This window comes from Heterocephalus glaber, unplaced genomic scaffold (genome assembly GCF_053883595.1).
Source record: "Heterocephalus glaber isolate CG9 unplaced genomic scaffold, H.glaber_assembly_v1.0 deba00001431, whole genome shotgun sequence".
Taxonomy (NCBI): domain Eukaryota; kingdom Metazoa; phylum Chordata; class Mammalia; order Rodentia; family Bathyergidae; genus Heterocephalus; species Heterocephalus glaber.
The window spans coordinates 2,316,564-2,330,159 of record NW_028258295.1 but is presented as its reverse complement, the minus strand read 5'-3'; the positions used below and the strand labels follow the sequence as shown (position 1 = coordinate 2,330,159).

At 45.4% G+C, this 13,596-nt stretch overlaps 1 protein-coding gene across 6 annotated transcripts in view; it reads right to left on the bottom strand.

Moving 5' to 3' along the window:
* Ubash3b (ubiquitin associated and SH3 domain containing B) overlaps positions 1–13,596 on the bottom strand; it is a 158,196-nt gene that overhangs the window by 16,008 nt on the left and 128,592 nt on the right. For all 6 annotated transcript variants that reach the window (XM_087212574.1, XM_004870909.3, XM_087212573.1 and 3 more), the window contains 4 exons: positions 12,430–12,599; positions 7,000–7,208; positions 2,552–2,684; positions 871–991 (listed from right to left, as the gene is read on the bottom strand). In XM_087212574.1, coding sequence (XP_087068700.1) covers positions 871–991; positions 2,552–2,684; positions 7,000–7,208; positions 12,430–12,599 — 633 coding nt within the window. The remainder of the gene's footprint in view (positions 1–870; positions 992–2,551; positions 2,685–6,999; positions 7,209–12,429; positions 12,600–13,596) is intronic.

Here is a 13,596-nt window from a genome sequence, read left to right as displayed (position 1 = left end):
GACCTTGTCATATGAGCATAGGCAACACATTTCTTCGGTCTCTTGTGCCTCAGTTTATACAATGGAGACAAGAAGACTTAGCTCTTCCTTAAGACCCAAGACAATCAGGAAGGACTTAACAGATTACAGGCATCCTCTAATAGTATTCAAACTCATAAATGACTCCAGGTAGGCAAATGTAGCTTGCCTATGCCCCCTAGAGGCCATGGTCAGTATGCCAGTTCACCAGGTCAACCCACTACAGTACAGTAGTTCCCCTTATATGCAGATGGTGAGTTCCAGGACACTCAATGGATGCCTGAAACCAAATATTACTACTGAACACTGTATATACTGTATTCTTTTCTACACAAGCAAAGTTATGATAAAATTTAATTCATAACTTAGGCACAGTGAGAGGACAATAATAAAACAACAATGATAATAATATATGGCAATAAAATTTATGTAAATGTGGTCTCTCTCCCTCATAAAATATCTTATCATACTGTGCTCACCCTTCTTGTGATGATGTGGAAGAGTATAATGTCTGTATGATGGGGCAAATGACATTAGTCTACTGTATAATGGTCACTTGGACATAAGTACTGTGATATGGTGACAGTAGAGTTGATAACCAAGATGGCTTGTAGGTGACTAGCAGGTGGGCAGCATACACAGTGTGGATACACTGGAAAAAGATGATTCACCTAGGCTGGGAGGAATGGGATGGTATGAAATTTTATCACACTACTCAAGATGGAGTGCAATTTAAAACTTATGAATTGTTTGTTTCTGAAAGTTTCCGCTTAATATTTTCAGACTGTGGCTGACTAGGGGCAACTGGAACCACAGAGTAAAACCACAGATAAGGGGGTCTACAGCACTCACCTTTGGCATCAAAGCACTGAGACAGCCAGTACTTCCCAAAAACAACATCCATTCTCTCTCCATGCCGACACACAAAGAGGCACCGCTTCTGAGGGCCGGGCTGGCTGTTGACTCTCAGAGGCTGCAGAGGAAGAAAAGTGAATCCCAAAGGAGCACATGGCTCCATAGACATGACCTGAAGTTTTGCAAAGGTGAAGCTTTAGAAAACCCCTGAGAACCTTGGATTTAGATTGGCTGTTTGTAAAATAAGGATTTTTAAGACCCATGCTACTGACCTCACAAGCTATTCTGAAGCTCAAATGAGACAAACTGCAGGTGTTTTGTCAAATAAGAAGGGTTATGATCCAGATACAATGATGTACTCCTGTAATCCCAGCTACTTAGGAATCTGAGACAGAAAGATTCCAAGTTTGAGGACAGCCTGGGCAACTTAGTGAGACCCTGTCTCAAAATATAAGTAAAAGGGACTGGGAATCTAGCATGCATCAAGTCCTGGGTTCAATTTCTAGTACGAAAAACAAGGGGGGTGTCTGAAAGTAGTATTATGGCTGCCACTTTCAGTAGGAGTAGCATTTTGTCACTACTAAAACACAAAGGCAGGCCAACTGAGTTAAAGCTCAGAGATAAAACTAGCCATTAATGTAGTCATCCAGTGGGATAGCTTTCTCCCCTAAAGGTATACTTCATTAGCTTCTTCAGGGACCAAGAACTTCTATTGTTACAAATGTGTCTGTCACATCTCTAAAATGTAGTGATGACTTAAGGACCTTTTGGGTCCTATGGAAAGAAAGAATAGTCATGATGCCAATGGCTCTTTTATATTTAGTGCTGTCTACTCCAGCTGTGAAGCCTGGTTTTGCCTATTCTAATCACCATGTGGGCTCTGCTGTCTGACTACATAGATGTTGATGTTCTCAGAAATGGTTTAGGGAGAACAGCTATTCCTGAATGACGAAATAGGCAAGTCTAGTCAAAGGCAGATCCACGTGCTTTTGGTTTCTATGACTGCTGGTGGAACCTTACAGATGTTTCTGTTCCTTCTTAATGATAGTCTGCTGTTTTCAGTTTTCTTGGTGCTTCGAGGTCCATGGCAGTGAGCTCTTTTGTTAGCTTCTAGTTGTCCTGACAAAGGTGATGTGTGCATTGGGAGAAGGAACTTTTCCATCTCCTTTCCTACCCTTCCATAACTCACATCCCTGGTTCCATCCAAAGTGTTCTGCTCTTCTCATCCTCACAATGCTTGAACTTTCAACTCACCTCTGTTCATACTGCTCAACAACTACTCCTCTCTACTCTCTTCCCTGACCTCTCTTGGAGAAGGTAACATATATGGAGCACTCACTCACCCTATGCTATTGTGCTAAGAGCCTTATTTTATTATTGTCCTTAATTTTCACAACAATATACAAAGCAGATAGAACTGTGGGGATTATTGCTACTTTAGAGAGAAAAATCTCCTTTCTCTGTGGAACAACCTTCCTTGCTAGCCCAGACTCAAATGCTGGTGGTCATTATTAGCACTACTCACTTGACTCTTCCTAACCTTTTCTATGATCTTGGGTGCTGTATCAAGAGGTCAGGGACCCTCTGGGGGCAGCAAGCACAATGCTGACACTTAATAAATCGGTTCTCAGCATGTCACGATTAGACTCGAGGCTGTGACCCCACACACCAGTCTTACCTGCATGGGCTGGCAGATGATAGTGAGAGGCATTGTCTCCCCGAGCCCCTGGTCCTCATACTGCCGCCTCTCTAACACACCATCACCAAATGTAAGCGAGTGGGACGATGCTGTATTTAAGATGGAGTACGAACTGCAGAGGAAGATGAGGAAAATGTTAAACTGTCTGGCCACAAGTCACCTGCATTTCAGGCTGATGGGAAGAAGCAGCACATACTCCCTGGGTAGCACAGTGCTTGGACAGACTGAGCAGGGTGCACCCACCCCCGGGGAAGAACATCTTGTTTTATACTGAAGTCCTGCAGCTAATAAGTGACGAGTAAGTAGACTTCTGTATGGAGAACAGATGCTTTTATCCCCTGGGAAGGGATGGGGTCCAATGACTTTGTGCTTATTAGGATGTCACAGGCATGGCTGGCACCAAAGGCATGTTAAAGAATAATGAGGTATCAATTATGTACCACCGTTTCCAGCTATTTTTATGGTTCAAATGAAATTTGAACAACTCCCTTTGCCTTTAACATTTTCCATGGTAATTTCTATCTGATAAGATGAGGAGGATTTTTTTTTTTTTAACTCTTTCCATCACGTTGCCTATGGTGCTTGCTAAATTGCCCAAGCTGGGCTTGAACTTGTGATCCCCCTGCTTCAGTCTTCCAGAATGCTGGGCTTACAGATGTAAGCTGTCCTGGCCGGCTTATTTTGATTTTGGGGGGGGGGGTTGAGGGGGGGTACTGGGGATTGAACTCTGCTCCTTGCCCTTTCAAGGCAGGTGGTGGAACCACTGAGCTAAATCCCAGGCCCCTTATTTTGATTTTTTTGAGGAAGGATCTCAGTGTGGAAGTCCAGGTTAACCTTGAACTCATGATGCTTCTGCCTCAACTTCCATGAGTGGCGGGACAATAGCAGTGCATTACTATGCTGGCTAAAATTTTATTTTTGAAAATAACTTATGTCGCCCAAGAACATTAAGCTAACTGGTTTTCAGCAGATTTTCTTTTCAAGGAATTATATGATTTTAATGCTTATGCAACCTCTTGGCTCTCAGAAGTGTCCCCTCATCTTTCTTCTTTTAAACTACAAATGATAGACTCGTTCTACTTACAAGCCAAGTTCTCAGAGGCCTTATAGCCTGAAAAACTGATTTTCAGCCCCGTGCCTATGAGAACCTGTAAACACTACTCCTGCCTGGAAACTACTCTTCACAGTGGTTGACTCGGGGTGTAGGGTACAACCTGGAGCCAAGAGTGTAATGCAGCTGCATCAGTAAGACTGTTGTGCAGGCAATGAAACCTGTTATGAGCAGATCTCAGTAACTATAGCCCAAGGACATCTCATGCCATTTGAACAGGCCAGCCCTTTCCCTTTATTCCATATGGACACCCTCCTAATACCAGAGTTACAGAAAACTCAGATTTCCTGTCTGGTTTATCAAAGCTTCAGTGCCCAGGAGTGTCTGGTTCTCTGGAATGGGGCTGACATCCTGCTTGTATGTGTCTCTAATTTCTTTATTACAGCCGGGAAGACACTGATAGGATCGCTTCTCTTCCCCTTCCGCTCACTTGGCATAGAGAACATCAGCCTCCTCTTCTCCTGTCACTGCAATCCAAGGACCTGACTTCCCCTGAGACGGCATGTGTGTGTGGGTGTTTGTGTGTGTGTGTGTTCCCAGAAGACAATAGTGGGTGCTGTATGTTGAGAGCAGGGTAGGAAGGAAGCCAGGCCGACGCCCAGAACCTCTTCTCGAGCACCTTGGAGGTGCGGGCTTCTTCCTAGAACACAGTAGGCCTGTCAGGCCTAGAAAGGCCAGGCAGTCCTCCCACTTCAGGGGACACAGTGGGGCTCCATCAGCTGTCAAATACCCGGGACACTCTGAGGCAGGGGGGACAGCCCAGGGGGCCAGTGGGAACGCATTTCCTTAGGAGGCACCCAGAGGGCTGAGGGGTGTGAAGGGCACTGAACCAGGGCCCTCTCATGTTCCCAGCAGGCCAATCAGTCTGGCCAGAGCTCAGCCCTGGGCTCCACCTGCTCTGGTCTGTCTCTGGTTAGGACAAGAGGAGGGTGGTCTCACAGTGGAGCTGGGCGCTGCCTCTGTGCAGCATTTCTACCTCGGCTCAAACAGGATGGCTTTGTGGAAAAGACATTCAATTTGGTGAGCATGGAAGTGAGGACTGGTAAACACAAGATAGAAGAAAAAGAACACTCAATGCTAATGGTTATTGTATATTTGGTGCTGTTGCATACCTGACAGATCCACGTAAAACTAAATCCTATTAGGTAAGTGGGATAATTATCTCCATTTTATTTATTTTTTAGTTTTCTGGTACCAGGGATCGAACTCAGGACCTTGTGCTTGAGAGGCAGGCAGTGGAACTATCTCATTTTACGGTGAACAAAAAGAGGCTCAGAGAGGCAGTATAATCTGGCCAAGGCCACACAGCTGATAAATGGGAGAGTTGGGCTTTAAATCCAAGACTGACTGCTGGTTAAAATTCACTTCTTTTTTTTTTGAGACAGAGTCTCTCTTTGTAGCTCAGGCTGGCTTTGAACTAACTCACAGTGATCTTCCTGCCTCAGCCTCCCAAGTGCTGGGATCACATGAACGCACCACCAAAACGGGCTAAAATTCAAATTCTTAATTGGAATGATTTCCCCACTCTGGCAGGGTTGGCTGTGGATGCTGGTAGGTGAATTTCAAATGGGTTTTCTTGGAAACGACCTCACAAAGTAAAGGGTGATATACAGACCATGTGACCTGCTGAGAGAAGTCACTTGGGCTCAGCCCTAGCTCTAACTCAGGGACAGGTGGGTACGCATGGGAGGATACTACTCAGGTCAGCAGGACTTCTCATGCATTCTCTGCTCCCATCTGGAGCCCACAGTGAGGCAGGAAAGCTGGGGGCTCCCTCTGACCAATCACCCTTCAGCTCTCAGTTTATCCATACTCTCAGCAACGGTCACTTAACAATGTGCATTTGTCCTGAGAAATGTGTCCCTGGGTGATTTCATCGTTTTGAAGCACCATAGAGTGTACTCTACACAAAGCAATGCAACTTTACTGGACTCTATCCTGCGTATGTGAGTCCCATCACTGCCCCAAACAAACATCATGGGGTGGTGTATGGCTGTGTTCTGCTTTATTAGTTTTTATACAGATAATATGGTGACATTGAAAATTCAACTTATTTTGATTTTCAGAACCATTTCTGAAAAAGCACGTATTTGGAGACACAGGTGGCTCCAGCCCTCTGGGGGACGCTGGCTGGGTAGGATGGGGGAGGGGCAGACAGCCAGCAGAGGGCGGAGCTGTAGGCGGAAGGTTGTTAAGGAAGAAAATGTTCTTTTCCATCTTTGGATTCGTGGTTTGTCTGCTTGTTGCTCACCAGGGCAGGGTACTTCTTTTCCTTTCTATCTCCAAGCAGAACACTTGCAGAAACTGCCCCTGTCTGCCTCTCTTTCGTGGTAGTGAAAACAGTATTGGCCACCATGCAGCTGCTGCCCAGGGTTTCTGCCTCTTAATCACGTTGCCACGTGACAAAAAAAGAGGGAAGAAAAACAAACCAGCACACATACCCTGGCTAGGTGCCCACGTGTGCCAGGGAAGGGCTGGCTCTGAGATGCTGGCATTAAGAAAGGGAAGGTGAGGGCCGGGGATTTAGCTCAGTGGTTTCCTATGCAAGCGCAAAGACCTGAGTTCGATCCCAGGTACTAAAAAAAAAAAAGAAAGGGAAGGTGCTTTTATTCTTATTTTATTTTTATTTATTTATTTTGTTTATTCTTATTTTAATCTGTCATGACAGGGCTAGCCAAATAACACAGACCACTCTGAAGGTAGGGCCAGTATGGACCAGGAACCAAACAGTAGTGAGGGATGGGTGGAAAGCATGGCTCTAAAGAAGGATGGGGCAATGTGCCCCTGTACAGTTCTGGCAGCTGCCTGTTAGATCAGACACAGTCCCTGCTGGCTCGGCATGCATGTGCCAACTCTGAGGACCTGCTCAAGGTGACCTAGCAAGTGAGGGTACAGTTAGGACTCCTGACCCTGGCAGCCCCTTTTGCTGTTTGTCGGTCTGTCACAGCAAGAATCTACCTGGTTGCTGTGGGAGTCAGTCCAGCTGGAGTAATGACCCAGGACAAGGTAGACAGAGGTCCTAAAGCAATGAAGACCCGGCACTGAAGAGTCATCACCCATCAGCCAAAGAGGTGGATTCCTGGGCAGCTTTCGATTAGTCTCCGGTCAGGAAAATACTGACATCGACAGGCAGGACAGTGAGTGGCACAGTCCACTACCCTCTTTTCCCACGCCTCGAGTTAGCTTGTTCTCCAGGGGCTCCACTTCCTGTCTCTGCCACCCTGTGGTCCAGGACTGAGTCCACTTCCCCACCACTCCTGAAGTCTACCACAGCAATGTGCTTCCACCGAGCAGGCCAAGGTCAGAGTCTCCTTACCTGTGAAAGATCCAGGTGCTGCACTCATCAGCCTTGGTGATGTAGTTCTCGGGCAGGAGCCCGGAGCAGCCAGTGGTCAGGGAGGTACCATAGATCCAGCCCTCACTGGTGCTGGTCTGCTCCATGGGAGACATGAAGATGAAGTCCCCCGGCACCAGCTCCAGCTCGTCGTCATTCTGCGGGGTGTAGGGGTAGATCACCTGCAATGTCTGAAAAAGGGAGAGGAGCCAAGCTTGAGCACACTCATTTTCCAACGCCTAGAGGGTGAGAATCTGTATAAATGGTACATGGTGTTGGATGGGGATGGGGCCGATAGGCCTTGAGTAGCTCTGGATTCCTATCAGAAAGTATTTCGCTTCTCCCAGATTTTCCTTCCTCTGTGTCTTCACTTCCCCTCAGGATTCAGAGACCCATTTTATAAACTTACCTGAAAGCTGAAAGGCAGTTGAGTCAACTGCTATGTAAATGGAGTTTCCCCTGGCCCATCAGTGGCAGGCAGGGCAGCAGCTCGCAGATGCAGCTCGTGGAAAGTGAATCTTTCAAATGGGGCTCACAGATGGCCCAGGTGGGGGTTGCTCCTACAGGAGGGGTTTGGGAATGAAGGAGTCCCCATCTTTGTACCTCAGCTATTTAAACAGGGAGTTTCTTTAAAGTTGCAGTTTTAACAAAGGTTTGAAAGAAAACCATCTTTCACAGACAGTAGTGCATGTGTCTGAGTGTAACCAGCCTTCCTCATACAGCAGATGGTGGCCATGCCTTCCTTCTTTGAGCTCAGAAAAGGCCCTAGGGTCAAGCACAAGGCCATGCCACTTGGCTGATTTATTCTACTTTTGGGGGCCTGTCTTTCCTGATGTATATAAATATCATAGGCCTAAAGGTACCTTAGAAAAGATGCATTCTCTGATTTTTTTTTAATTAGCAGCAGGAGACCTCAATAGTAAGGAAAATATTTCCTATCCTATTTGTTTCATAAGGAATACCAAGATGGGAATGTTTTCCTAGCTTTTCTACTGTCCCAAAGCTGTTAATAGGGTAAATATCCTGGTTACCATCCTTGGATTTTTAACTTTGTTTTTTCATCTGTAAAAAAATACCTGGACTATAAAAGTTCAATGAGACAATATAAGATGATGCCTTAAGACAGAGCCCTGTACACAGAAGGGCATACTTATTCCTGTGGAAGCATAATGTCTTCTCTCCCAAGTAATATCCATCCTTGCGGCCAACCCCAAGTCCTAGCTCTGTGCTTGGGAGGCCTGGGAGCCAGTTGGCTTGCTGGCGTCAGAGTGACCCACCAGAACAGGTGCTGCAGAAGCAATGAAGAGAGCTAGAAAATGTGGTTTATCTCGGAGAACGAGGTCAACAATGCAAGAGCTCATGCGTACCACTGGACTGCTATGGCTCCAGTTGGACTGCTATGGACTCCTGGGTGCTAGTTTCTTTCCCCAGTTCTTTCTCCAGCATCTTTCTGCTCTGGACCTGCCCCTTCCGATTACCTCTGTTCTCCTGTTCCTCTGCCTCATGTACACACATGTCACTTTTCCAAACAAATCAGGAAGGTTTCTGCTGGGTTAATTCTTTTTTTTAAAGGAAAAAAAAATTCACACAAAAAAATCTCTTAAATCTTAAAGCTGGGAATGTGATGATCTGTGACAAACACATTCCTCTTCCTGGAACAGGGTGGAGGGAGGCCGAGAGTCATAGTGAAACAAGTCTAAACTCATGCTCTTCTGATACTTCAGCAGAGTAGTCTCAGCCTATAATGGCTTTGGCCTAGTAGTGCCTCCCCTATAAAAAGTTCAAAGCAACTCAGAGAGCTCATTTCTTTTTTTTTTTTTTGGTACCGGGGATCGAACTTGGGTCCTTGTGCTTGCAAGGCAGGCGGCAGAACCACTGAGCTAAATACCCAGCCCATGAGAACTCATTTTAGAGGGGGATATATAATATATAATATATATATTTTGGCGGGGGGGGAGACAAGGTCTCACCATGTAGTTCAGAGTTCAGGCTGGCCTCAAACTCACAGCGATCCTCCTCCCTCAGCCTCTGGAACTCTGGGATTGTAAGCGTATGCCACCATGCCCAGCTCTAGAGGGGTCAGTATTCTACGCTAAGATTTTCCCAGGAAAATCAAGGCACAGCAAAATTTGGAGACAATCTGTCCTAAGAATAGTTGGACAATAAGTAGCTTTGACTTATCAAATGAACAATGTAAGAATTGAGGCATCCAGACAAATCTAAAATGATACCTGTGGGGCTATAGGTAGAGCTCAGTGGAAGAGTATGTGCTTAGGATGTTTGAGACTCCAACATCAAAAAATTTAAAAATGAAATAAAATAATAACTGGGACTCAAGTCCCCGCCCCCTTCCCACTCCTCAAAAGCAGATACAAAGGCTCAGCCTAAGGGACAGATATCAGGACACGACGCCTACTTCATACTACATTATACTAATGCTTCTGTTTTATGTTTGGCATCTGCTTGTAAGCATTTCTGTCTATCATAGGTGTGCTTTTCCTCCCTCACCTTAGAGTTTGCTAACTGATAGGTAGTCAGGGCCTTATGTGATAACAAACTGAACCACGTTACCCTTGAAGTCCTTTATTCTTTGGGACAATAAAAGCTGCTGCAGTGATTTCTTTGTTAAAACCACACTGTGCTAGACATTACATTAGGACCAGTTATGGTTTGGATTTGAACTGCCCCCCAAAACTCAGGTGCTAAAGGCCTGGTTGCCAGCTGACAGGCTTTGGGAAGTGACTGGACAATGAGGGCTCTAATTTCATCAGGTGGATTAATCCATTAATGCAACTGTAATCTGATGGCATTATTAGGAGATGACAGGAACAGAAGGTGGAGCCTACGTGAAGAAGTGATCATGGGGGCATGACCTTGGGGTTATATCCAGTTCTTTCCTCTTTGGTTGTTTCCCTGTGTCTCTGCTTCCCATGAGATGAGCAGCTTTGCTCCCCTATGTCCTTCTGCCACAAGGTCCCCCTCACCTCGACCACAGCTGTGGGACCAGTTGACCATGAACAGGAGCTTCTGACACCATAAGTTCAAAACAAACCTTTCCACCTTTATGTTAATTTTCCAAGGTATTTTATCAAAGCAACCAAAAGCTGACTAACACAACAAGGCCCTTGCCACACAACCTCTTATTCTAGTTTATGACAAGGTCCATCAAAACACTACCACCATTTTATGATGAGAACATTAGGACTAAAGAATTATTTAAGTTGTTAAAGTGAATCTAATCACTGCCAGGAGCCAGGATTTGAAGCCAGGGGTGCCAGACTCCTATATGTGTGGTTTTGCAGGACTCTGTCCTTCCTCTAGATTTCCACGACAAGGTGCACCACACAGAAGCAGCATGGTCCAGAGTCATCCCTGATGTGGAAGAGACTGTGCCAAGTACAAACAGGCGTCTGCAAGTCCCTGTGAACTAAGACTCTTGCAGTTTTCCTAGGCATTAGTCACAGTGCTTTGCTGAGTGTGCTTGTCTGAGTCCATCTCCTTTTCTGGACATCTGTTTCCTCCCTGGCCCAGTCCTTCGAGCCCGCCCTCCTGGGGACAGAGAGAGGGAGGAGGAAGGCAAGGTCTCTCCCCACACAGAAAGACTCCTGGAAGATAGCAAGACCTCAGAGGGAGGGTCTCTGGTCTATAGGGGCCAAAGAGTGCTGCAACAGAAGAACAGTACTAAGTGAGCTCTTACAAATAAGAGATAAAAGAGGTCATGTTATTTTTAGAAAATAATTCATGCGGGCGCTTGTTGCCAATTGAGCAGAATGTGGGTCAGGCAGAAAGCAATCACCCTCTGAGTTAACTGGAGGGCAGTGCTGATTAGAGGATGTGCCTTGTAAAATTCCACTGCACCTTCTTCTCTCAGAAAGGTGACTTTTCAGAGGCCATCTGCATCAACCATTGATGTTTTTTGACCTTCACCCTCAGAAAGTGTCCAACCACACCTCTCCGGTCTTTAGGGCTTATTCCACTTCATTCCAGGGGCTCTAGAACTCTTATTTTCAGCCTGGGTCTGCTTATCTGTCTTTTCTGAAACCTGTGTCAGATGACTCAGAAGGAGAATATGACATTGCCATCAGAAAAAAATTGAAAAGCTGCACCTCCCTGGCAAGGCACCACACCCAGCCCTGAAGATTGATTTCTGGGTTGGTTCCTCCTAACACTTTTAAAACAGAGCTGCTTGGTCTGAACTCTGAGGTTCCATCTCTTTTTCATGTTAAAAAGCCTAAAAGAGAGGGTTTAAAAAAAAAAAAGGCCATGTAAACTAACCAAAATCTCAGTTCTTATGCTACTGAAAAATTGGGAAAACAAATGTAAATACTGCCAAATAAATAGTTAAATTTGAAGACAAATTTTTCATCTACAGTAGCTCGCCATTATCCATGGGGGACTCATTCCAAGACCTGCTGGGGGTGCCTGAAATCCCAGATAGTAGTGAACTGTAATTTATGAACAGTAAAAGTTCAACAACAGTAATTAATCATGAAATAGAGCAATTGTAACAAAATGCTATATTAGAAGTTATTTAAAACTTAGGAGTTTATTTCTGGAATTTTTTGTTTATTATCTTCAGACTGTGATTATCTTGTGTAGCTAAAAGCACAGAAAGGGAAACTGTGAATAGAGGAGAGGCTCAGGCTTTACCTCTGGTCCTTACTTGCTCTTTATCTTTGGACCAGCAATTTAGCCTCTGTGTTTCAGGTTGTTTTTAAGGACAAAAAGGACAATATCATTCTTCCAGTATCAATCACTCTTTCATGCTTGACTGCAAAGCAATGTGGATTCCCTCAAAAGAAAGATGCTAGAATCTTCCCCATCTGTCTGCCTGCGACAGGATTCAGCCTTCCTACCCACGCTTCTCAGTGGGATGCACACACTCTCAAAACGACTGGTCTGAGTTTTCTTTTCATGTCTTATTGGTCTGACCTTCTCCTTGAGGGCAGGACCACATTTAAAAATTCAAGTATGTTCCATGGTACCTTGCATGGGATAGACATCAGCGAAAGGTCTTCATTATGTCTTTATATTTTTTTGTATTTATGTATTCCTTGACTCACCTAAGGTTAGAATGATGCCTGCTATCAATACCAATACTTAATATAATGTTTCATTCTTTCCATATTTTCTATCTGTTCTTCATTTTATTTCTACATCCCTCCAAGGTTGGCAGGGCAGACAGAACCATGGGGATGTTACCTAAACGAACCACTTGGGGTCCAGAGAAAGGGATGCATGCTCAAAGGTTCCCAGGGAGTTGGCAGAGCTTGGACAAAATTCTGGGCAGGTGCTTGCTTTGTTGCTCCCCTTTGGTGCCCATCTCACTGCAGTGCCCAGAAGCAAGCACTTCTGGTTCTGATCAAATCCTTGCCTGCACCTGACAGCATCGGAATTGCAGTAAGATATTACCTCATGGTTAGCAAATCGGATATCCCGAGAGAATATGGTGGCCACCCAGTCACAGCCTAGTTTGACATCAATGTTCTGGGCTAGTTTCTCCAGGGTGGGTAGGTGGCTGGCTTGAAAGTGATAAGCCAGAGTAACATGCAGCTGCTTCTTATGAGGTTCCACGTGTACTTCTGGAAAAAGGGAGAAAAAATTTAGTGTTTAGAATGTGGCAATCATAGCAATGGTGGAGACTTAAGAACCAGCACCAGCACACAAAAGTTCCCTGATAATTTCTGCTCCTTAAATAACAAAGGAGGGAGATCCTTGGTTAGACAAAAGCTGTTTCTCTCTTTCACAGCACCAGCCTCACCAGCCTCACTCTTCTTGGCACTCCTACCACAGTGCCTGAGTCTGGCTTCCTAACTGCTCTGGCCAGGGGAAATCCTTTTTGTCCACACCATACTTGCACTCAGATGTCACATAGGATTTCAGTAGTTGTCAAATCAATGAATGCACATGAGTGAGTCTCCTTAAACTACCTGAGATAGAGAATAACAATCTACTGGCAGAAGGAAGTGCAATGTGCCAATAACTAGGATACCAAGGCATAAGTTCCAGGACAAAGACATGACCTGTTCCAGCTACACCCCGCCTGGCCACGCAGTTCCCTAAATTACCACCAGGGGGTGTCACACAGGCAGCGATCCCAACTCCCAGGCATTCTTGGAGAGTGACAGCAGATTCTTGGAGAGGGACTGGCTCTCCCCCATTTCCACATGGAAATTGAGGGCCTAACCGCCTCTCATTCCATATGCACTCTAAAAATCTCCCACAGACCTAGCTGGGGCCTGCTTTTCTGATTTGTGAAGGAGTTGGGTTTTGTGGCTACCACATTGGTTTTGGTTCTTATGGGGATTTAGTGGTTCTGACAATAGCTACTGTGGAAGAGGGAAAAAAGCCATTTCCTTGAGGTCTAAGAACAGGAAATAATTTGGCTCTCTGTTATGCTGTTTCTCTGAAATATTCAGCTTGTGTGAAATATCAGGCTGCACTGATGCCAGAATTCCAAGGCTGGTCCCTGGGAGAAAGGGATGCCCTAAGGAAAAGGGTGTAGATTAGGGGGGCTTCCACGGAAAGCAAAGGAAGTGAGCAAAACGCTTTAATACAGAGCTCCCAGAAAGAGTTTTA